This window comes from Eschscholzia californica, unplaced genomic scaffold (assembly GCF_041429995.1).
Source record: "Eschscholzia californica isolate CP2 unplaced genomic scaffold, dmEscCali1.0.p SCAF_1, whole genome shotgun sequence".
Taxonomy (NCBI): Eukaryota; Viridiplantae; Streptophyta; class Magnoliopsida; order Ranunculales; family Papaveraceae; genus Eschscholzia; species Eschscholzia californica.
In genome coordinates this window covers 25,673,298-25,697,266 of record NW_028238198.1, presented here as the reverse complement: position 1 = coordinate 25,697,266, position 23,969 = coordinate 25,673,298, and the positions used below count along the sequence as shown (strand labels likewise).

The following is a 23,969-nucleotide window of genomic DNA, read 5'->3' as shown; positions in this document are numbered from 1 at the left end:
AGTAATCCTAGATAATTGTACTTTTAGTCCTACCTCTCAATCCCACTTGTCATATGAGGTGTATGCATTGTATGATGAGTTGGATGTTTATATGTTAAGCTGTAAAAGGATGGAAGAGCCAACTTAATTGAATGCTTTATCATAATTGAGCCATGTTGAGATGTCTCATCTACATTATCCTCTCTCTCTCTTCCATTGATCATCTTTTCAAATTCAATTATCTAATCCTATGCAAAGAAATTGTGGTCTTGTATCTGACACCACTAAAAAGAACTCAAACATGGAAAAAGATTGTTGCTTTTTTGGCTAGCACACTCTGTTTCTTTTGTTGCTCTCACTTGTTACAAAACACATGAGATCCCCCACTGCACCTACTCAATAGGGCTTAGGATCCAATGTTTTTGCTTCTTGGTTCCCCTTTTGGGTCCACTTTTTACTGCAACATCTCAAGTGAAAAAAAAAGTTGAAATCTGAAAAATCGTCTATCTTTTTTATAAAAGTTCTACAAATACAATTCCACGCGACACAGAAATTTAATAAAAAGTAATTAAACAAACTTTGCTTGATTATTTCGAAGTTTGAAATGATAAAATATTGGATTTTTGAGCTAGGGGTCCAAAAAGTGGGGGTAAACCCAAAAAAAATCCACTCTTGCCCAAAAATTAGTTGCAGGTCCAAATGTCAGATTTTTTTTTTTATCCCCCTCTTGCCCTTGGACGGGACATGCTGACGTTTTCTTGAAAAAAAAAAATGTCTGGAAAATAAAATAATTTACCAGTACACGAAAAATTCAAAGTTTCAAAATTTTTTGAAAATTTGAAAACGAAATTTCAAATTCCCGCCCAGCAAACCATCTCTTCCCGGTAAATAAAATAATTTCCCTTACACAAAAAATTCCAATTTTCAATTTTTTTTGAAATTTTCAAACGAAATCTTTTTTTCGAAATTTTCGAAATTTTCAAATTTTTAAACGAAATTTCAAATTCCCGGCCAAAATTTCAAATTCCCGGGCAAATTTTGAAATTTTTTTGAAAATTTTAAATTCCCGCCCAGCAAAAGTGTCTAGTACAGAAAAAAATTTCCAGTAAATAAAATAATTTCCCGGTCTCAAATTTTTTTTTTCGAACTTTTGAAATTTTCAAACGAAATTTCAAATTCCCGCCCAAATTTTTTTTACGAAATTTCAAATTCCCGCCCAAAATTTCAAAATTTTTTGAAAATTTTAAATTTCCGGGCAAATTTTGAAATTTTTTTGAAAATTTTAAATTCCCGCCCAGCAAAAGTGTCTAGTACAGAAAAAAATTTCCAGTAAATAAAATAATTTCCCGGTCACAAATTTTTTTTTCGAAGTTTTGAAATTTTCAAACGAAATTTCAAATTCCCGCCCAAATTTTCAAATTTTTTTACGAAATTTCAAATTCCCGCCCAGCAAAAATGTCTAGTACAGAAAAAAATTTCCAGTAAATAAAATAATTTCCCGAAAATTTCCAGTAAATAAAATAATTTCCCGCCCAAATTTTCAAATTTTGTAATTTCCAGTAAATAAAATAATCTCCCGAAAATTTCAAATTTCCAGTAAATAAAATAATTTTCAGAAAAAAAAATCGTTTCCCGAGAATTTTCGATGGCAATTTTGTAATTTTCGATGGCATGAACGGTAAATACTTTATTTTCTAAGGGCCCTTTACGTAATTTTGACCCCCAAACTGACACATTGGACCTCCCTTTCATTTTTAGGCAACTTTGGGTGAAATTTTCATTTTGGCCCCCTTTTTGGACCAATGGCTCAACCCTCTAATAATGCTTCTTTAAGTTTTTATGTGCATATTATACAATAATATTTGAGGGATTGAGCCATTGGTCCAAAAAGGGGGCCAAAATGAAAATTTCACCCAAAGTTGCCTAAAAATGAAAGGGAGGTCCAATGTGTCAGTTTGGGGGTCAAAATTACGTAAAGGGCCCTTAGAAAATAAAGTATTTACCGTTCATGCCATCGAAAATTACAAAATTGCCATCGAAAATTCTCGGGAAACGATTTTTTTTTCTGAAAATTATTTTATTTACTGGTAAAAAAATTTGAAAATTTGGGCGGGAATTTGAAATTTCGTTTGAAAATTTCAAAACTTCGAAAAAAAAAATTTGTGACCGGGAAATTATTTTATTTAATGGAAATTTTTTTCTGTACTAGACACTTTTGCTGGGCGGGAATTTAAAATTTTCAAAAAAATTTCAAAATTTGCCCGGAAATTTAAAATTTTCAAAAAATTTTGAAATTTTGGGCGGGAATTTGAAATTTCGTAAAAAAAATTTGGGCGGGAATTTGAAATTTCGTTTGAAAATTTCAAAACTTCGAAAAAAAAAATTTGAGACCGGGAAATTATTTTATTTACTGGAAATTTTTTTCTGTACTAGACACTTTTGCTGGGCGGGAATTTAAAATTTTCAAAAAAATTTCAAAATTTGCCCGGGAATTTAAAATTTTCAAAAAAATTTGATATTTTGGCCGGGAATTTGAAATTTCGTTTAAAAATTTGAAAATTTCGAAAAAAAGATTTCGTTTGAAAATTTCAAAAAAATTTGAAAATTGAAATTTTTTGTGTAAGGGAAATTATTTTATTTACCGGGAAGAGATGGTTTGCTGGGCGGGAATTTGAAATTTCGTTTTCAAATTTTCAAAAAATTTTGAAACTTTGAATTTTTCGTATACTGGTAAATTATTTTATTTACCAGACATTTTTTTTTTTCAGGGAAACGTCAGCATGTCCCGTCCAAGGGCAAGAGGGGAATAAAAAAAAAAATCTGACATTTGGACCTGCAACTAATTTTTGGGCAAGAGTGGATTTTTTTTGGGTTTACCCCCCACTTTTTGGACCCCTGGTTCAAAAATCCAATAATATTTCTTGTTCCAAAACCCATGTGACCCTCAAATTGTTCTCTATTATGCACAAATCAATAAATTGGAAAGAGAATGTTAATGCGTCACATGGGTTTACCAAACGCACCCTAGCTATTTTTTATTGATTAAACTTTTCGGCGAGTAATCGGCTTTTATTATCCTGACGAGGAATTCGATTTTTAACGATAAGGGAAATTCATCAAAACGGTCGGAGCTCTGTTTACTCTGTCGGTTAACAGAAAAACAGGAAAAGGAAAAAAATAGAACAGAAGATAGAAAAAGAGAGAGAGAGAAAATGGTGAAGAAGATGATGATGTTTGAAAACTGGGTATGGATGGAGAATTGGGTTTCAGAGTAAAAGCAGAAATCCGGAATCTCGGAATATATATAAAAAAAACCTAAATTTGAAGCACCCACCACTTTCATTCTTAATTTTATATTTATCCAGAGAGAGAGAGAGAGAGGGAGAGAAAGAGAGAGGGAGAGAGAGAGAAATCCTTTTCCTTGGATCCAAATATCTACTCTCAGTCCCCACTTCTGTTTCTCTCTTTCTCTTCTTCTATAGGAGAACCTGTGATCTCAACTTCTTCTATTGAGAAATCAATAGCTAGCTAGATCTCTGAAAATGGGTGTTCATTGTTCTAAATTATCCGTCTGTTGGTGGGATTCTCAATTTAAACATAAGGGTTTGGATTCCTCTAATCTGGGTAGATCATAAAACCCCTACCCACTTTATAATTCCTTCAAATTTCCCTCTTTCTTTCTCTGGGTTTTTTTTTGTTTATCTTAGAATTTTGATGAAGCTTTGTTATTATTGCAGAAAATGGAGGGAAGGACAATGAATCATCCATGCTTGGTTTCAATGAATACACATTTGAACAACTTAGGGTTGCTACTTCTGGATTCTCTGTTGATAACATTGTCTCTGAACATGGTGAGAAAGCTCCCAATGTTGTTTATAAAGGAACACTACCGAACAATCGATTCGTCGCTGTTAAACGATTCAATAGATCTGCCTGGCCCGATCCTCGTCAATTCCTTGTTTGTTCTCTATCTCTCTCTCTTGATTAATTGAATGTCATTTCCATTTCAATGTTGTTGTGCATTTTCATGAATGTTTTTCTGTATTGTGTTCATAAGGAGGAGGCTAGATCAGTAGGTCAACTTCGGAACGAACGATTGGCTAATCTAATCGGATGTTGTTGTGAACGTGACGAGAGATTGCTTGTAGCTGAATTCATGCCATATGAAACCCTAGCCAAGCATCTATTCCACTGTAAGCCCTTAAAAGAAAAATCATACCTTACCCAACTTTCAGATTTCACATTATAGTCTCAATATTTGGTTTATTAGACTGATTGCCATATCTGTAATTCAATCGATAAAATTATCGAACTTTAGTTGCCCACATAACTGAAAATCAAATTTACTAGCTTCTCGATTGTTGCCAGATTGATATAATTGAAAGTAAACTTGGTTATATAGGGGAGACCCAGCCGATGAAATGGGCGATGAGATTGAGAGTGGCATTGTATTTGGCACAAGCTTTGGACTATTGCAGCGTTAAAGGACGGTCGTTGTATCATGACCTTAATGCTTATAGAGTCTTGTTTGATCAGGTACTAAATTTCCTCACGACCTCACTTTTCTAAGAGTCTGCTTTTTGGTTGTCTAGCTCTCATTTTGAGTGAATATCTGACAGGACGGTAATCCAAGGCTTTCATGCTTTGGTCTCATGAAGAATAGTAGAGATGGAAAGAGTTATAGTACGAACTTGGCGTTCACCCCTCCAGAGTATATGAGAACAGGCAAGTTCTATAAAATTGTTGATGTCATATCATCACACGTCTAGGATTGAGATCCATGTTTGGTTAGCTCTAACTCGTGTGTTGATTCCCAAATATGATACAACATCGCGTGGGCACTCGATATGATTTCAATCTTGAAAGCCAAGAAATAATTCTTATTGTTGGCTAATTGAATGATATATTTTTTCTCGGTGCTTTTTTGTTCACAAAGTTAGGCTTATTGTTAATTATCTTATCATGTTATATGCTTGACAGGAAGAATAACTCCAGAAAGTGTAGTTTATAGCTTTGGGACTCTATTACTCGACCTTCTTAGCGGCAAACACATACCTCCAAGCCATGTGAGTTTTCATCTCCCCAAACTATGTTTTGTTTTGTTTGAAGTTCCTCTGGAAGATACGAATGCATATATTAGTTTAAAATTTGATGTGCTTATGTCTCTCTGACAATGAGTTTCCGAAGGTTAAAAACTCAAAATCAACAACATTAGCCTCAAAAACATCTGTTCAGGGGCTGTTGCCAGTTGCAATTCATATCTGATTTTAACATTGAAACTTTACTTTCATCTTCATGTAGGCACTTGATCTGATACGCGGCAAAAATTTTGCGATGCTGATGGATTCTTGTTTAGAGGGTCATTTTTCAAATGATGATGGAACTGAGTTGGTTCGATTAGCTTCTCGTTGTTTACAACATGAAGCTCGTGAGAGGCCACACCCAAAATCACTTGTTACTTCTCTTACTTCCCTTCAGAAAGAAACAGAGGTAAACACACTGATAAGCTCTTATATATTGATTTTCTGTATTTATAGTGCAGGTTATGCCTTGAATCGAAGAGGAAGATAACTTGAAAAATTCTGGTTGTAGTTTCAGTTAAAGAATTCTATGGTGCACTTTTCAACTCTGTTTGCTTTTGTTTCTCTTTTTCTCAAGGTTCCATCGAATGAATTGATGGGTATCTCAACAATAACTCCAACCTCGGCAGAGTCATTACCATTAACACCATTTGGTGAAGCTTGCTCTCGCATGGATCTCACTGCCATTCATGAAATATTGGAGAAAGTCGGATACAAGGATGATGAGGGGGTTGCGAATGAGGTGAGGAGCTTCTCTTGTAATAACTTCTGTGTTTCTTTCTTCTGCTATTATCTTTTGCAAGAGACTTCGTTATATCTTTCACCATTTTCACTTGGATCAAAGAAGTAGAAAATTCTTCTAATCGCGCCTCTCGACGGTAAGCTCGTTCCATGTCGAACCTCTGACCTAGTCTAAAAACCTAGCCGGCATCAATAGATAAGGCTGAAATAATGCTTATGCAGGTTATATCTAAGTATTTCGAGTTTCTAATTTGTACAGACTGAAACATTTGAAAATCACAATCATAGTCGAATCCATAAAATTCGATTGTTAATGTGTAGCTTGAGAAACGGGGCCGCTAAGATGTGTCAGAGGCTCCAAGCTTTCAAAGAGTTCGGCCATCTTGTCTTTTCTACTTGTAGGCAAATAGCTGCTTATCGTTTAACTTTTCTTTTCGATATTCAAAATTTGCACCTAATGTTGGTAAATTGCTTTTCTGCAGCTCTCTTTTCAAATGTGGACAAACCAAATGCAGGAAACGTTGAACTCAAAGAAACATGGAGACACTGCTTTTCGAGCTAAAGAGTTCACTAATGCAATTAGTTGTTACACACAGGTAACCTCTTGCCAACCTTAGCGAAAGATGTTTGAGTGTGCTTTTGTCTGTGATCATAAAAACAAGTTAGTGCGCTATTGCCAACCTCTTTGCAAAGCAGACGGCAGCACGTGGGTAGAAGTACATAGTATGTGAAAACGTGTGCGAGTTATATAAACTGTAGGTTGAGGTTGAGTCGAAATAGTATGGAACCCTTTATACTTGCCTATATATATATAATATATGTGTGTGTGTGTGTGTTATAGGATTGTGTACGCTAGCCTTCGACCGTGCTAGTAATATTTTGTTAGCTTGACACTTCCCTCGCGACTTTATAATGCGCAAGGAAATAATGTTTTGATCCCTTATAAGAGCACCCACCTCACCTCCACCGATGTTGGATTCCTTTGCCAAGACCACTAAAACGTGTTGAAGGATAGTGCTCGCCAGCCTTCTGGGTTGGTACTAATATTGTCAACTTTGGCACTTCTGGGGCTCATGGATTTAAAACACATCACTAGGCAAGAGTGCTTAATCTCTTTTAAGAGGCACCCACTTTACTTCATACTAGTGTTGGATCACCTTACACCAATCATATGTATTTCGCAAAAGTTTTTGTTCAAAGGACCTAACCAAGTTTCAAGAAACTAGGGGCTGTTAATGAATTTAATCTTGTCTGTTCTGCAGTTCATTGATGGCGGAATGGTATCACCGACAGTATTTGCTCGGCGCTGTTTATCTTACTTGATGAACGACATGCCACAAGAAGCCCTTGGAGACGCCATGCAAGCTCAAGTGATATCGCCGGATTGGTCAACAGCATTCTATCTTCAAGCAGCTGCTCTCTTCAGCCTTGGAATGGATACTGATGCACAGGAAACCCTAAAGGATGGTACAAACTTGGAGATAAAAAAGAATAGCAAGAGCTGAAAACTGTATAGAAGATTGATCTTTTTTTGTATGTATTTGTTTCCTATGCCATTTGAGGTTTTTTATTGACACACTTCTAAACATTCTTTTTAGAAGTTTGTGAGAGGGTTTGTTTGTCATTCCATTCTCTAGGACCTCTCTGTTTCACCATTTCAAGTCAGATATTGCTGAGGGAATTATACCCTTTTTTTTTCTTTCATAAACTCTCTTGGAAAACCTTAGAAGATTATAATGAAAAGTTTGTGAGTTTGAATATAAAGACACCAAAAGACTGAAATCTAGTCTACTTGCTCGTATTTTCATCAAAATCAGAGATCCATCACAGTTCTTTCGCCAAGCAAAAAGTCGAAAGAGAAGTGTTTGTGTGTTTTGTACCCAAATCCTGTCTTATCTCAGCCCAAGATCTTGTAGTGGGTTATTACCTCCTCCGAAAATCCGATAGGGTAAAGCACATAGTGTTTGGGCTCACTCGGAGATGCTATTCATAAACAGGAATAACATTGAACATCAAAAAGAAAAAGCAATCTCAAATTGTTGAATCTCCTACCTAGATCAAAATTGCTGCAGGTTATTGTTTATTACACCATTATAATCATCTCAAATTTATGATAAATACTTCTGTTCATAATTTGGCTGATTCAACAAAACAGAGTAACAATTTCTAAGTAATCTTTATCCTTCTTATGAGCAAATCCCTGTCAAAATCGTAAAATGAAAGAAAAATATTTCTTTTACGCAGGTCGATTGGAACCGAGCAGCTGTCCGACTAGATTTGTCACCTGCAGATAAGGGGTTCATTAGATTCAAAATAAAATGGAAAATTCTGTCCATTCTTATCTATGAAGTAATATAAATCGGGGGCCAATGCCTACATAAACGAACTTGCGAACTATATGACTTTCACTCAGAAAAAATTAATAGTGTTCATTGTGGATTATGAAATCCAATGTTGACTCCTAGAATAAGCAATGTTTGAGGTTAAGCTAGTGATTAAGAAACGAAAAGAAAGAGAGATTGAACAACTTACTTGCCAATACTTTGAAACACAACGGTCGATACAACTGTTTTCGCCCATATGGAGCTCAGCCTCCTTGTATCTGCAATAGTAAACATTTCAATTTTCAAATATATGCTTTTTTAGTCCCTCTAAGTACAAGCAAAATAAAGATCATATCATACAAAAATCATAAAACAGAAATATATAGTACCTCTTGTCGATGCATTTCTGAAAGCAAGTTTGTGTAAGCCTGTATCAAATGATTGTCAGAGACAAAGTCAAGATAATTTTATATCGTTAACGACCTAGCAAATAGAATCCGATACTGCTAAGTTAACCAATGCGAATCCATGGGGGATGAAAATAAACATAAACATCGATGAAAGATGAATCACTTTTATAAGAACAACTTTTCACGTGAAAACTAACTTAATGACTTACTGTTAAGTTACAAAAAACCAGTCGTTAAAATTAGAATAAACAAAAATGAGACCATATAGTATACTAGATGCTCTTGAGAAAGAAAATTATTAGCACCCTATGTAGTTGGTCTCGGCCGAGACCGAGTTAGGGTTTGGCTGAGAATCTCGGGCGTCTCGGCCGAGACAGGCTGAGACCGAGACAACATCTTTTAATTTTTTGGAACTTTTTTTTGACACTTTAAATCTAATTGTATACTAATATTTATTACCTTCTTAACTACTTATCATATTCCCAATCGATATAAGATAAGTAGCAATAATATTAGATAGATATTTTAGGTCTTTTGCCTTGTAGAAACTTTAAAAATTCTAGCGATTAAGCGAACCAACATAGCTGTAGTAGTACTAGTTATTAAACTTGTTAGTTATTAGTTATTGAATACATATAAAGTATGAACTTCATTATTTTCTTAGTTCATTGAAGTGAACTATGATAAGATTTTGTTTATTATGAATGATTGAAGTAATTTTATGTTTAAAGTGAGGAGAATTATGAGGTAATGAAGAGCTAGGTAATTAAACTTATTACTTAGTACTTATTAGCTATACATTATGTCTCAGCCTTTGGTCGGACCGAGACCGTGACCAACTACATAGTTTGCACCATGAAGATGAAGAAGAGATGAGTTGTTATCAAGAAATACGCTAAAGGGTATCCGTAGAAATATCGAGTCTAAGAGTTGCCAATTTAAACCTAAACACTAACAATACAAATTCACAACATTTAAGTACCTGTTAAATAGCTCGACTCGATACTCCATTTCTTTCTCTGCCACGCCAAAGATCTGTACAGCAAACACTACCACGTAAGACTCTAAACTAGCAAAAATTTGTTCAATTAATATCACAAAGGCGAAAATCTCCTCCTTCAACACTTAAGAAGTTTTTGTTCACATCCATATATCAAGAGTTCAAGAGTCAAGACTATGCAAATATAAATAAACACTAAAACTATCGAAAACAAAAAAAGGTTGCAATTTTAGCTATCATATCAACCTACCCTTCATTATAGGAGACTAAATTCATGGGAAATCAATCAAACAAACAAATAAATTCCTTGGGTTTAATATATGTAGTTATCGGATTTTAGCAAATGTTAGGTCTAAATTCAAGAGTTCCAATAGAACAAGGCAATGAGGCGTTTAATCCCCTGAGTTTGACGAGCCGAATTGATTCAAAATCGGCTCTGATTCCCACAATATATGATAGAGGTCATGAAATCAATCAAATTTAGATAGTTTAATTTTGTTAATCAAATTAGGGTGGATAAGAAGATACCTGTTCTCTTTCGTAAGTGGCTTGAGCATTATTAGCAGCCATTAGAACTGAAAATCAGATATAAATTTGTTAGAAGCAATACAAGATAAAACCTTTATTTGAAATAAGGAAAACGCTCGATTTCAATTGGAAATCGAAGTATGTTTCACTGAACACTAGGGTTTACAAACTAAAACCTTGAGCGTCAGAATCCAAGATTCAGAGGGAAGAGCGAAGATCAAATATCGCAAAATCGAAGTTCAGGAACTTCTGTGCTTGGAGAGGAATAAAAACCCTAAAACGAAATCACAGGTCCGTCAGTCGAAATAACGGTCGTTAGGGTAATCTCCACATAGATGAGAACTCGATGATTAAGAGATCCAAAGGTTGTCAACACTTGAAAGTCACGTGGAATTCATACTTTATTTAACTTGGGTTATTAAAGGTATAAATAATGTAATAAATTTGTCGGGCATTAGGTCTCTTTCATGTTATTAGGAATTTAGGTCTCTTTCATTAATAGTTTAACTTAGGTGTTCATCACATATTCATAATGTATCAATATCTTGTAACGACTAATGTATATTGTAGTCGATTGCTCAAAGAAAAAAGTCAAACTGTTACCCCTCTCGATGGCAAATTCATAATTTAAAAATGGCTCTTCCACGATCCTTCTTACAAAATGCTAGCTAGAGTATATGCGGCCCCTAAGATTCAAATAAAAAAACTTATTTAAAGCAAGGTATTTCTACACGTTTCTTGTTACGTGAGAATAAAATGATAGATTAATTAGTAAATAAATAACGAATAGAACAAGTGTTAGTAATCATAATCCACTTAATCAGATAAGTGCAATAAGGTATAGTAATTATTGGGAATTGCATTGATCATTGTTCCTTACAATTACATTTCTTTTCCACCAGCCAAGAAAGATGTTACTGCTTTCAACAAAAAAAAAAAATTTGGTTGTTTTCCTTTCCTCCCTGTCTAAGGTGTCTCTTCTTGTTTGTTTCAATTTAGAGTTTGTTTGTCTAAAAAGAGTTTAAAATCAACCCAAATCATTCATGGGACTACTAGTCAATTAGACCTTACAAATTAAACAGACTCAAATACGTGGAATAATCAAATAGATTACTCGTATTCATATACCCGATGAGGAATTTACGACAGTAATGTAGATTCCTTCTGTGGGAGAATTTCTTGTTCACATCGTCGTTTCTTTGATTTGATATTTCTCTCTGTGTCACTCAATAAACTTCTCTAAGAAACTTTGATCAATCTGGAGATGAAAGAAAAGTATATATACGATCAATAGAAGCATAATCTTTCTGCATTTTAAGAGCATCAATGGAACTTCTCAGAAAAAAGGACATTCTGAACACTGAGCTGATCTCAATTCAACAGATTTTCATGTTTAAAACTTCAAGTTTCTATTACTATAGCTAAGAATATAAACGAAGCACAATCCTGGTTTTTCGATAATCCTAAATACTACTGAATTGGATCTTCTTCTATATCTCGCAAGCCTGTATTTTCCCCGAGAAATCACAAAATAAAGATGTTGCCGTTTCAGCCTCAACCTCCGACTCAAAAGTTTCAACTTTTGGCTGGCAGAAGAGTGGTCGATAACACTTCAGTCATCATGTTTGTCAATTTGTTCCTTCCCTCTTCAAACCGTAGATGGTCGTTCTTCACTGTATCCTCTTCAAGCTGTCGGGCTTCGAACTGAGACCCGTGATCAATTACCTGACCAGATGGAGCATCCCATATTTGCTCCAAGCCGCTCCTAGCCCAAGCCATATTACTTATATTTGTAGCCAACAATGCCAAATCATGAGCTGTGAAGGACGGAGGTTCAAGAAATTCGACAAACTCAGGCCCCAATAGAGAACTTTGTTCTTCTCTTTGAGCACCGCAACAACCATGACCACATTTGGAGGGTATGATGGGATCACCACAGACGGTCTCTAGCATTTGACACTTCCCAAGAACTGGTTTCGGGCCTTGGATCAGAGGCCCTGGTCGAGCTACAATCCTTGAACACGAAGAGTTGGTTGTTGGGTCATCTGGAGAGTTATAAGCAGAAAAAGCACTAAAACGGGCCACTGGGCGGAAGAGGGTGGGCGGTTCTTTGTTTTCAGTAACATTCTCCATACTGCGAGCCCTTTCCTCGAACTGGTTATTTGGGTTTTCTTGCGAATCGACGACTTCTTTCCCATCCAAAGACTTAGAAAAGTTGGTATCCTCACATGATAGAGTTTCTTCAGAGGATGCTTTGTTTTTGTCCACACTGATGTCTTCTTTCAATATTTCCATGGGAATCGCCTTAAAATCACCAAACTCCATGGATCGCCTTAGAGTTGAGTTCCAATGATTTTTTATCGCATTATCTGTTCTCCCTTGTAGAAGCTTTGCAATTGCTGCCCATTTATTTCCATGAACAGCATGAGCAGCAACTATAATCCTGTCCTCTTCATCTGCAAAAACTTTCTATGTCAATAACAATACATATAATGTATATAATCACGAAAAAAACTAGTCCAAATTGGATAAGACAGACCAAGTAGGCTTAAAAGAACATAATATTCCGCTTAGAAATTCGCATTTCAAATAATACACAACCTTTTAATACTCTCATAACAAAACTGAACAAAGATCCCATGAAAATTCATGATAACTATTTCAACAAAGACTTATAGGCAGTTATATGGATTTATCCTTGCCTATGATTTTTACCTCATTTCAAGTCGTTCTTGGTAGATAAAATCAAGAGTTCAATATAAAAGAAGAAAGTAACCGAGTTTCAAACGATTTTAGATACGAAGACGACTCACGGGATCTTTCGAGCACTTAACCCTTTACCAATCAAGGAAAGGTTTCAATTAAGAAAACCTTACTTTTCAATACTAACAATGAAGATCTAACAACACTAGCATTTAATTCCACAACCCACAACTTGCCAAGAGAGTAAAACAAAGTGGCGCTCGAACGAAACGCATTGTCTTTGTTAGTGCCCAGTAGGTCTAGGAAACCGTCTCGTAAGGAAATAATTTGCCCAACACTAATCCACTTTCCAATTTCTAATACCCAAGTGAAGTGGGATAATGCCAATATCTCCTTTTAACCTAGTTCTAACGTCACTCAACAAATACCACGTCCACGCAGGGCTAAGATTACGAAGACCGGACCGAACGACCCATCACTGAAACACTAGCTCATATACCATGTTACATCCTCGGAAACTAGATTGCAAGGAAAGAATCGCCCAAAACTTATATACTTTCCACATTCTAATGACTAGTAATGTGGGATAATGCTACTAGTCTTATCATACAAAGAAAATAAATATGTTATCTAAGTAATCAAACACCAAATGCTTATGCTAATTGCAAAAAAGGAGTCATTTTGAAGTACCTATCAACATAAACTACAACCTAAAGACGGAATTCACCACTCTATCACTAATTTATGCTAAGAAAACCCTAATTAATCTTAAGAGCTCTCTTAACATTAATCAACCATAAACAAAGATAACAAAGCAAACAGGGTAATTGAGTGACCGTAGGGAAAGAAACTATTAGGGGATACCGCCCCAAGTCCACTCGGCCAACCGAGTGGGCTATCTTGTGTACATAATGGAAACTTCCATAATATATATTCTTAGTATCTTTAGTCATAGAAACAATATATTTAGAATAGGAAACCCTATATTCATTGTAAACCCTATATATACTACTTGTGTAAACTTCATTAATCATCAATACAAAGAGAATACAATTGTTAACTGTAACTAACCAACTCTTTGTACTTGATCTCTTCCATCTCTATCTCTCCTTCACGATTTCTCTATCTCTCTCACTCTCGGCTTCCAACCGAGTCAAGCTCTCTCCCTCACTCGATCACTCTATCTCTCGGCCTCAACCGAGACGAGCTCTCTCTCTCACTCGATCTCTCTATCTCTCGGCCTCAACCGAGATCATCATTGTCAGAGGTTGATACCTCTTCACATGGTATAAGAGCTAGTTATTTTTTTTTTAATCATGTCTACCAACGATTCTGAAACCGTTGTTAATTCTCAACCAATTCCTGGTGGTCCATTCGATGTTCACCATTCGGATTCTCCTACTACTGTCCTTATCACACCACTTCTTACGGGTGATAACTATTCTTCATGGTCTCGAGGAATGATCAAGGCTCTTCGGGCAAAGGACAAGTTAGGTTTTGTTGATGGAACTATCCCCAAACCTACCGATCCTATTGATTTACATGTTTGGAGTCGTTGCAACGACTTAGTTTCAAGTTGGCTCGTCAACTCCGTTGACCCTTCTCTTCGTTCATCAATTCTTTATGATGACAATGCTTATGATGTTTGGAAAGATCTCCATGACCGGTTCTATCAAACCAATGCTCCGAAGGTTTTTCAACTCAAACGGGCTATTTCCTCACTCAAGCAAAGTGGTTCCGATGTCTCCACTTATTTCACTAATCTAAAATCTCTCCAAGATGAATTAAATTCTCTCATGACTACTGAATCATGTATTTGCGGACATGCAAGATCTCTTCTTGATCGTACAAATCAAGATAGAGCTATGGAATTCCTTCAAGGTCTTGACGACCGGTTTTCGGCTATTCGAAGCCAAATCTTATTAATGGACCCCTTTCCATCCATCCTTCGTATTCATTCCCTTGTTAAGCAAGAAGAAATTCAGCAAAGTTTATTGAACACCATTAACAACAATGAAGCTGCTACTCTTGCCGTCGGCTCCCATGACAATGGACGTTCCTCTTTTGATCGATCGGATAAACAACGCCCAAAACGTCCTCGCCCGTTTTGTGATCATTGCAAAATCCATGGACATACTATATCAACATGTTATCAACTCCATGGTTATCCACCTCAATCCGGTGATCGTCCTCGTACCCGAAACCGAACGGGTCCTCTAGCCGCCGCCGTTCAAGACCAATCCGGCAACTCGACTCCAAACGTCTCCTCTCTCACCGCCGATCAATTCAAATCGCTCATTACTCTCTTGGATCAACAAAAGCAATCGGCTAATCCATTCGACTCTCCTCGAATTAATCTCACGGGTACGTTTTCTTCTTCCTTTTCTCCTCCTTGGGTTATAGACTCCGGTGCCGCAAAACACATATGTTCGACACTTACTCGTTTTTCTACGTATTCAAGCGCTCCTCCTAACCTTTTTGTTAGATTACCGGATGGTTCTCGAGTCCGTGTTCTCCATATAGGATCAATTCTTTTCTCTAATGATTTATATTTACAAGATGTATTACATATCCCATCTTTTCAAGTCAATCTTATCTCAATTTCTCAACTATCTAAATCTCTCCAATGCACCATCTTATTTGACTCCGACTTATGTATCTTTCAGGACAAAAGGACGAGGAAAACGATTGGGCATGGTAGTCTTCACGACGATCTCTATTTTCTTCGCACGGAGCGTCCAGTTTTTTCAATTACTAGTTTGGATAGTAGTCCTAGTAGTATTTCATCTAATTTATGGCATTGGCGTCTTGGCCACCCATCTATGTCTCGTCTTCAATATTTTATTTCTCGCATTCCATGTATGAATTCTATTAATATTAATAATAAAGTGCCGTGCGATGTTTGTCCCCGTTCTAAACAAACCCGTTTACCGTTTCCATCTCATAATTCAACTTCCGCTAATTCTTTTGATTTAATTCATGCCGATGTTTGGGGACCTTTTCCGGTTCCCTCCACTAACGGTTGTCGATATTTTCTTACCCTCGTAGACGATTTCTCTCGTTGTACGTGGATTTTTCTCATGTGTTCAAAATCCAACACATTCAAAATAATATCAAATTTTTTCAATTACGTCTCCACTCAATTTAACACTAAAATCAAAGTTTTCCGTTCAGATAACGGTACTGAATTCATGAATAATCACTTACAATCTTGGTTCCTTTCCAAAGGAGTTATTCACCAAAGAAGTTGTACCCATACACCTCAACAAAATGGGGTGGTGGAAAGAAAACACCGCCACATTCTTGAAGTGGCTCGTTCGATCCGTTTACAGGCTCATCTCCCTCTCTCTTTTTGGGGAGAGTGTGTCTTAACTGCAGTCTATTTAATCAATAAACTGCCTACTCCAATTCTTCGTGGCCTTTCCCCACATGAAGTCTTAATGGGTTCTCCACCCGATCTTTCACACTTACGTGTGTTTGGGTGTCTCTGTTATGCCCGTATCCCGTTAGTCAAAACAAAAATGGATCCCCGTGCTTCCGCCGGTATATTTCTTGGTTACCCTAATGGTCAAAAGGGATACCGTATATATGACCTTCATTCTCGTCGAATTTATACATCTCGAGATGTCGTATTTCATGAAACAAGATTTCCGATGTCTCGGCCATTAACCTCCCTCTCACCGTCCACCGATTCACTTCGTCACTTCATCTCCATTCCGGACGATGGTTCGTTCACATTTCCGGCTATCCCGCCTTCGGTCCCATCGGTGACTACCGATTCCAATTCCCCGATCGGCCAACCGACAGAGGTGACTTCATCACCTCCGTCGTCAAACCCTACGGTGGTGCCTATAGCACCACCCGATTCATCTCCCTCGGCTCAAACCGAGACTTCATCGGCTACACCGGGAGTCTCGATTCAACGCGAGACTCCATCGGCTACACCGGACGCACCAGTAGAGGTCGCCGAACCATCTCCCATCATCGTGGAACGACCTACCCGTCAACATCGTCCGCCAAGACATTTAAAGGACTATGTTTGTTCCACTCCATCCGTCAACATCAAGTATCCAATCGAGAACTATTTTTCTATCAATTCTTTCTCAACGTCTCATCAAATTTTTCTCTCTTCCGTCTTATCCACGGTTGAACCTACTTCTTTCACTCAAGCCATGAAATCTCCTCATTGGCGAGAAGCTATGTCCAAAGAAATCTCCGCTTTGGAAGCTAACAATACATGGTCCATCGTCCCCTTACCCCCAGGAAAACGCCCAATTGGTTGCAAATGGGTATATAAAGTAAAATTCAAGTCTGATGGCTCTATCGAGCGCTTTAAGGCTCGCCTTGTCGCCAAAGGCTACACTCAAGTTGAAGGCTTAGACTATACCGATACATTTGCCCCGGTAGCTAAGCTAGCAACTGTTCGGGTCTTTCTTTCCATTGCAGCCATCAAAGGGTGGTCACTCCACCAACTTGATGTCAATAATGCCTTCCTTCAGGGTGACTTGAATGAAGAGGTCTATATGAAACTTCCTCCCGGATTCTCCACTCAGGGGGAGTCCAAAGTCTGTCGTCTACAAAAATCGCTCTATGGCCTTAAACAGGCATCTAGACAATGGTTTTCCAAATTTTCCTCAGTCCTCTTAGATAGAGGCTTTTCTCAATCCAAAAGTGATTACTCCCTATTCACATATTCTTCGAAATCCACGCAAATATTCGTTCTCGTCTACGTCGACGACATCATCATTACAGGAAATAACGAAGTCGCCATTTCCAAACTCAAGTCCTTCCTTGACCATACATTCTCCCTCAAGGATTTGGGACGATTACAATACTTCCTCGGTATCGAAGTTTCCCGTTCTTCCAAAGGCATATTTCTTGGTCAACGCAAATATGCCCTTGACATTATCAAAGATTCCGGACTCACCGCTTCTCGTCCCTCGGATTTTCCTATGGAACAAAAATTGCGTCTAAGTCCCACTGATGGAGTTCCTTTAAAGGATCCTTCAGTCTACCGTCGACTAATCGGTCGACTCATCTATCTCACCGTTACACGGCCCGATATCTCCTATGCGGTAAATAATTTGAGTCAATTTATGCAGACTCCAAGTCAAGTCCACTTAGATGCTGCTCATCGTGTGGTCCGTTATCTCAAAGGTTCCCTCAATAATGGAATTTTTTTATCCGCTGACAGCTCTCTTCACATCACAGGCTACTGTGATTCTGATTGGGCTGGTTGCCCAACTACTCGCCGCTCTACCACCGGCTACTTTACCATGCTTGGTTCAAGTCCATTATCATGGAAATCCAAGAAGCAACATACGGTTGCTAAATCTTCTGCTGAAGCAGAATATCGTGCTCTCGCCTTTCTCACTTGTGAGCTCCAATGGCTCAAATATCTCTTACTCGATTTTGGCATCGACCATTCTAGCCCGATGACAGTTTACTGTGACAATCGGGCGGCCCTCCACATTGCAGACAATCCGGTCTTCCATGAACGCACCAAGCACATCGAAATCGACTGCCACATTGTTCGCGAGAAGATCAAAGATAATATAATTGCCACACGCTTCACATCTTCAGACAATCAGCTTGCCGACATATTCACAAAACCTTTAGGAGCTGACTCATTCAAGACTATTATTGGCAAGTTGGGCATTACTTCGATTACTGCTCCAACTTGAGGGGGAGTATTAGGGGATACCGCCCCAAGTCCACTCGGCCAACCGAGTGGGCTATCTTGTGTACATAATGGAAACTTCCATAATATATATTCTTAGTATCTTTAGTCATAGAAACAATATATTTAGAATAGGAAACCCTATATTCATTGTAAACCCTATATATACTACTTGTGTAAACTTCATTAATCATCAATACAAAGAGAATACAATTGTTAACTGTAACTAACCAACTCTTTGTACTTGATCTCTTCCATCTCTATCTCTCCTTCACGATTTCTCTATCTCTCTCACTCTCGGCTTCCAACCGAGTCAAGCTCTCTCCCTCACTCGATCACTCTATCTCTCGGCCTCAACCGAGACGAGCTCTCTCTCTCACTCGATCTCTCTATCTCTCGGCCTCAACCGAGATCATCATTGTCAGAGGTTGATACCTCTTCACAGAAACCCTAAAAAATCGAAACAGATGAAATCCACAGGTCCTTCAGTAAACCCTAAAGAACAAAAGAAACCCTAGATTACGAGAACAACAAACAAATGAGTGAGAAATTTTGGGGGAGGGTTTTTACCAGTGAAGGGTTTGCGTTTAACCCAAGGATCAAGTTGATTACACCAACGAAGACGACATGATTTTCCCGATCTACCAGGAATTCCTCGAGCGATTAGACTCCAATTCCTCGCTCCAAATTTGCTAACTAGTCCACTAAGAATCGCGTCTTCTTCAGGAGACCAAGGTCCTCTAACTTTGTCGTCTGATCCACCACTTCCTCCTACTCTGCCTCTTTTTACTCCGGTGATTCGGCTTCCTTCTCCTCCTTCTACTACCACTGGATTTCCTCCGTCAACAACCATCCCTTCGCCGCCGTCACCACCAGCAGTTGAAGCGGCGATTATTTCGTCCTCCATTTTCTTCTCTCCTGCGCCTAACCGAAAGTACCAGCCAACTGCAAGTTGCTTATTGACGACATCGTGACTAATCTCATTGGTAAATTACCTTTTAATCCCTGACAGTCTTTTTAAGTTTTTCAAGGGGGCCATGTTTTTCAGTAATTTTCATTTTGACCCCTAAATTTGAAAATTCATCATCATAACTTCCTCAGAGTGACTAGCTTCTAAAATGGTTCCCCCCTAAACAACATTTTTTTATCATTTAAATTAGCTTCTCATTTGTCCATCCTATCTTTTAGATCAGTTTGTACCCTTATATCTTCTTCATTCAAGAGAGATGATTCATTTTGTTAACCTTATTTGCGAGTGAGTCATTTTTTTCTTGTTCTTCTTCTCTTTCTCTTATCTGCATCTCTTTCTTACTCAAGTGAAGGGGGAGAAAAAGTGACTCGTTAACTGATACCGACTAGACTCGCCGACATATGAGATTTAAAGAAGAGAAAATAGAGATGAATGTACTCTAAACAAAAGCAAAAAAGAAATGAAATTGAAAATTAAGATTAAATGGTAAAATATTCATTTAGAGGAACATTTTGGTAGTTGGTCATCTAAAGAGTCACATTTGTTGACTTAGTCATGTTTAGGAGACCAAAATAAAACTTACCACAACCCCTAATCCGTCTAGGCTTGGTCTGAGCCGCCTAAAGATGGGGCAGGCTAGCATGGCTATACTGAACCCTAGCTTGGTGAGTCTTCTAAGTTATAGTCCAATTGGGCCAATTACATGAAAACTAAGCCCATTGAGCCCAGAGGCCCAGATTGTTGTGTTCAAGAAGGTCGTAGAAGCAACTAGAGAGAGAGAGAGAGGATTGTAAAATGAGTGAGTGGAAAAGTCTAGATCATCCCAGAACTGCCTCTACCCACTATAAATTCAAGATGGTATTCACAGAGAATTTCAAGTTCAAGACTTTGATTTCCTCAAACACTCAGAAATACTCTACCAATTCGATCAAACACTTCATACCCTCAATTACCTTCTGTTCGAATTTTAATCACAAGAATAATAATGTCGATCATTCCAAGCTTCTTCACCAACAGAAGATCAAACATCTTTGATCCATTCTCTCTAGACATTTGGGATCCATTCCAGGACTTCCCCTTTTCCAACACCACCAACACCCTCTCTGTTCCTACTACTGGCTCTGAGATTTCAAAAGAAGCATCTCAATTGGCAAACACTCGAATTGATTGGAAAGAAACCCCAGAAGCCCATGTCTTCAGAGCTGATATACCAGGTGTTAACAAAGAAGAAGTGAAGGTTGAAGTTGAAGAAGATAGAGTTCTTCAGATTAGTGGTGAAAGAAACAGAGAGAAAGAAGAGAAGAATGATAAATGGCATCGTGTTGAAAGAAGCAGTGGGAAGTTTCTTCGTCGATTCAGGTTGCCTGAAAATGCAAAAGTAGAAGAAGTGAAAGCTTCAATGGAGAATGGGGTACTTACTGTGACTGTTCCCAAAATGGAAGAAAAGAAGCCTCAAGTCAAATCCATTGATATCTCTGGTTAAAGAATAATCAAAGAAAATAGATATCAAAGAGAGAAAATGATCCCATCTTTTTTATCCTGTCTTGTTAGTGTCAAATTATGAGTGAAAATGTGTAATAAAAGTGGTCTAATGTTTAGTGTTTTTATCATATGGTTTTGGTGAGTTTGAAAAGAGATATGTTAAAATGTGTATGCAAAATTTGGGTTTAATGGAAGCTCTGTTTAATTAAATTCACTTGTATTTTGCTTTTCCTTTGGAAAATTGTTTTTTTTTTTCTTTGTTTTATTTGAATGGAAAATTATCACTTGATTGATCCTGACAAATTATGTCTCTCTTACTCTTACTGTACAGATCATTCACATTAGGGAAAAAAAACATCAAATTTCTCACTTCAAAACCATCTAGTACATAAAATTTCCCACTTCTATTTTTTATTGGCCACAAACCCAATAAGTTCCATTGTTGGTTGGTGTATTTTCATTCTTGTAGAATGTTGGATGTTTTCGTAGAATTGAAGTGAACATGCACTCTAGCAGGAATTTGATGATTGATCTATCAATAGAAGAGCTTTGTGACAAAATTGTAGGAGAAACCCACACCATTTTCTTTATGGGGAAGTGCTGCAATTACCTAAGATTGGGAGTCTCAACTCTCAATGTCCAACTTAATACATTTGATTTAAACTAATGAGATTTTCATAAACCCATTGGTAAAGAAGATGGTATCGTACTATTTCTTACATATTACCATTAGCCTGATTAGCTTAATAAAATGTAATTCGATTTAAGTGACGCTTTAACCATCAGAACTAATGGACCAAACATATATTAACTCGATTAGGTTAATATAATAAAATTCGAACAAAATTATGGCCCATGTAGGTTTCGAACCTACGACCTTCACTTTGCTAAGTTTAAGTGACGCTCTCGCCATCTGAGCTAATGGACCAATGTATTATATGTTACAAATTAAACAAATTATCATTAACTCGATTAAGTTAATGTAATAAAATTCGAACAAAATCATAGCTCATGTAGGTTTCGAACATACGACCTTCACTTTGCTAGGATTAAGTAACGCTCTCGCCATCTAAGCTAATAGACCAATGTATTATACGTTACAAATTAAACAAATTATCATTAATTCGATTAAGTTAATGTAATAAAATTCGAACAAAATCATGGCCCATGTAGGTTTCGAACATACACCTTCACTTTGCTAAGTTTAAGTGACGATCTCGCCATTTGAGCTAATGGACCAACACATATTGTATTATACAAATTTAAAAGATTATCATTAGCTCGATTAGTTTAATATAATAAAATTCAAACAAAATTATGGCCGATTTGGGTTTCGAACCTACGACCTTCACTTTGCTAAGATTAAGTGACGCTCTCACCATCTGAGCTAATGGACCGACATATTATATGTTACAAATTAATCTAATTATCATTAACTCGATTAGGTTAATATAATAAAATTCGAACAAAATCATGGCCTATATAGGTTTCGAACCTACGACCTTCACTTTGTTAAGATGAAGTGGCGCTCTCGCCATCTGAACTAAGACCGACTTATTATATGTTACAAATTAAACAAATTATCATTAACTCGATTAGGTTAATGTTAAAATTCGAACAAAATCATGGCCCATATAGGTTTCGAACCTACGACCTTCACTTTGCTAAAATTAAGTGACGCTCTCGCCATCTGAGCTAATGGACCGACGTATTATATTTTACAAAGTAAACAAATTATCAGTAACTCTATTAGGTTAATGTAATAAAATTCGAACAAAATAAGTGACGCTCTCGCCATCTGAGCTAATGGACCGACGTATTATATGTTACAAATAAAACAAATTATCATTAACTCGATTAGGTTAATGTAATAAAATTCGAACAAAATTATGGTCCATGTAAGTTTCAAACCTACGACCTTCACTTTGCTAAGTTTAAGCGACGCTCTCGCCATCTGAGCTAATGACCGACGTATTATATGTTACAAATAAAACAAATTATCATTAACTCGATTAGGTTAATGTAATAAAATTCGAACAAAATTATGGTCCATGTAGGTTTCAAATCTACGACCTTCACTTTGCTAAGTTTAAGCGACGATATCGCCATCTGAGCTAATGGACCGACATATTATATTTTACAAATTAAACAAATTATCATTAGCTCGATTAGGTTAATATAATAATAAAATTCGAATAAAATTGTGGCCCATGTAGGTTTCGAACCTACGACCTTCACTTTGTTAAGTTTAAGTGACGCTCTCGTCATCTGAGCTAACGGACTAACATTTTATATTTTACAAATTAAACAAATTATAATTAGCTCGATTAGGTTAATGTAATGAAATTCGAACAAAATTATGGTCCATATAGGTTTCGAACCTACGGCCTTTACTTTGAAAAGTTTAAGTGATCACGTTCTTGCCATCTGAGCTAATGGACCAACTTATTATATTTTACAAATATACAAAATATTATCAGCTCGATTAAGTTATTACTAAAGTTCGAACAAAATTATGGCCTGAAACCAATTCACCTATTATGTGAGCCGTCCTAACGTTTAAAAAGTTACATGTTTGTTAGACACTCTAACAAAGGTGCCTAGACGTGTTGTTGGGTTTAGAAGTGAGGACACTCTCCACTTACCTTCTAATATCGAAGGTGTCTTCAAGAGCCTGAAACCAACTCACTTGAGGTCTCAAGTGTAAAAAATCTTTTAGACAAAGTGTCTTCAGAAGGACATGAAAACATAATTACATTTATTTTTAGTTTACCCTTTATTTTCGATGTATTTACTTACCCTACCCTTATCTTCACCATTTGATAAAAACAGATTCACTGGCATATCATAGGTCAGCTAACCATTTCTTCATGTAAGTCGTTTTCTCCTTCTTCTTCGTATGTCTACCTTTCTTACTCAATAGAAGCCTTTTATTTGAAATCAAATGAAGGAAAAGGTCCCCTTTAGTCTAGGGAAAATATCATTTTTCTGCTCGAATAAGAGAGAGGTGGAAGAGACGGGAAGAGAGAGAGAGAGAGAAAGGAAAAGAAGCATATCCGACCTTTTCGTCA

At 37.0% G+C, this 23,969-nt stretch overlaps 4 protein-coding genes across 7 annotated transcripts; 2 read left to right on the top strand and 2 right to left on the bottom strand.

Moving 5' to 3' along the window:
* The first annotated feature begins 350 nt into the window (after window positions 1-350).
* Window positions 351-7,565, top strand: LOC147565486 (serine/threonine-protein kinase BSK5-like). 2 transcript variants are annotated; one of them, XM_086651969.1, is made up of 11 exons: window positions 351-543; window positions 2,835-3,603; window positions 3,717-3,937; window positions 4,037-4,172; window positions 4,382-4,515; window positions 4,599-4,704; window positions 4,960-5,045; window positions 5,281-5,469; window positions 5,638-5,802; window positions 6,284-6,397; window positions 7,064-7,565. In XM_086651969.1, exons 2-11 carry the CDS (start codon window positions 3,522-3,524, stop codon window positions 7,304-7,306), a joined length of 1,476 nt encoding a protein of 491 aa, XP_086508095.1. In that variant the 5' UTR covers window positions 351-543; window positions 2,835-3,521; the 3' UTR covers window positions 7,307-7,565. The 2 variants fall into 2 exon arrangements, with proteins under 2 accessions (XP_086508095.1, XP_086508096.1); XM_086651970.1 differs by lacking the exon at window positions 351-543 and having other exon boundaries at window positions 3,051-3,603; window positions 4,599-4,708; window positions 4,964-5,045.
* Window positions 7,566-7,837: 272 nt separating this feature from the next.
* Window positions 7,838-10,441, bottom strand: LOC147565485 (mitochondrial import inner membrane translocase subunit TIM10-like). Of its 3 annotated transcripts, none has more exons than XM_086651971.1 (6): window positions 10,240-10,441; window positions 10,064-10,110; window positions 9,518-9,570; window positions 8,515-8,553; window positions 8,334-8,403; window positions 7,838-8,085 (listed from the first exon to the last, which is right to left on the bottom strand). In XM_086651971.1, the coding sequence occupies exons 2-6, from the start codon at window positions 10,103-10,105 to the stop codon at window positions 8,038-8,040; spliced, it is 252 nt and encodes an 83-aa protein (XP_086508097.1). In that variant the 5' UTR covers window positions 10,106-10,110; window positions 10,240-10,441; the 3' UTR covers window positions 7,838-8,037. The 3 variants fall into 3 exon arrangements, with proteins under 3 accessions (XP_086508097.1, XP_086508099.1, XP_086508100.1); XM_086651973.1 differs by having other exon boundaries at window positions 10,230-10,437; XM_086651974.1 differs by having other exon boundaries at window positions 10,064-10,112; window positions 10,289-10,359.
* Window positions 10,442-11,356: 915 nt separating this feature from the next.
* On the bottom strand, window positions 11,357-19,428 carry LOC147565484 (transcription factor MYB1-like). Its single transcript, XM_086651968.1, has 2 exons — window positions 19,017-19,428; window positions 11,357-12,519 (listed from the first exon to the last, which is right to left on the bottom strand). The coding sequence occupies exons 1-2, from the start codon at window positions 19,351-19,353 to the stop codon at window positions 11,639-11,641; spliced, it is 1,218 nt and encodes a 405-aa protein (XP_086508094.1). The 5' UTR covers window positions 19,354-19,428; the 3' UTR covers window positions 11,357-11,638.
* Window positions 19,429-20,245: 817 nt separating this feature from the next.
* On the top strand, window positions 20,246-21,108 carry LOC147565483 (17.8 kDa class I heat shock protein-like). The gene has a single exon (XM_086651967.1). The coding sequence runs from the start codon at window positions 20,402-20,404 to the stop codon at window positions 20,897-20,899; it is 498 nt and encodes a 165-aa protein (XP_086508093.1). The 5' UTR covers window positions 20,246-20,401; the 3' UTR covers window positions 20,900-21,108.
* The last annotated feature ends 2,861 nt before the right edge of the window (window positions 21,109-23,969 follow it).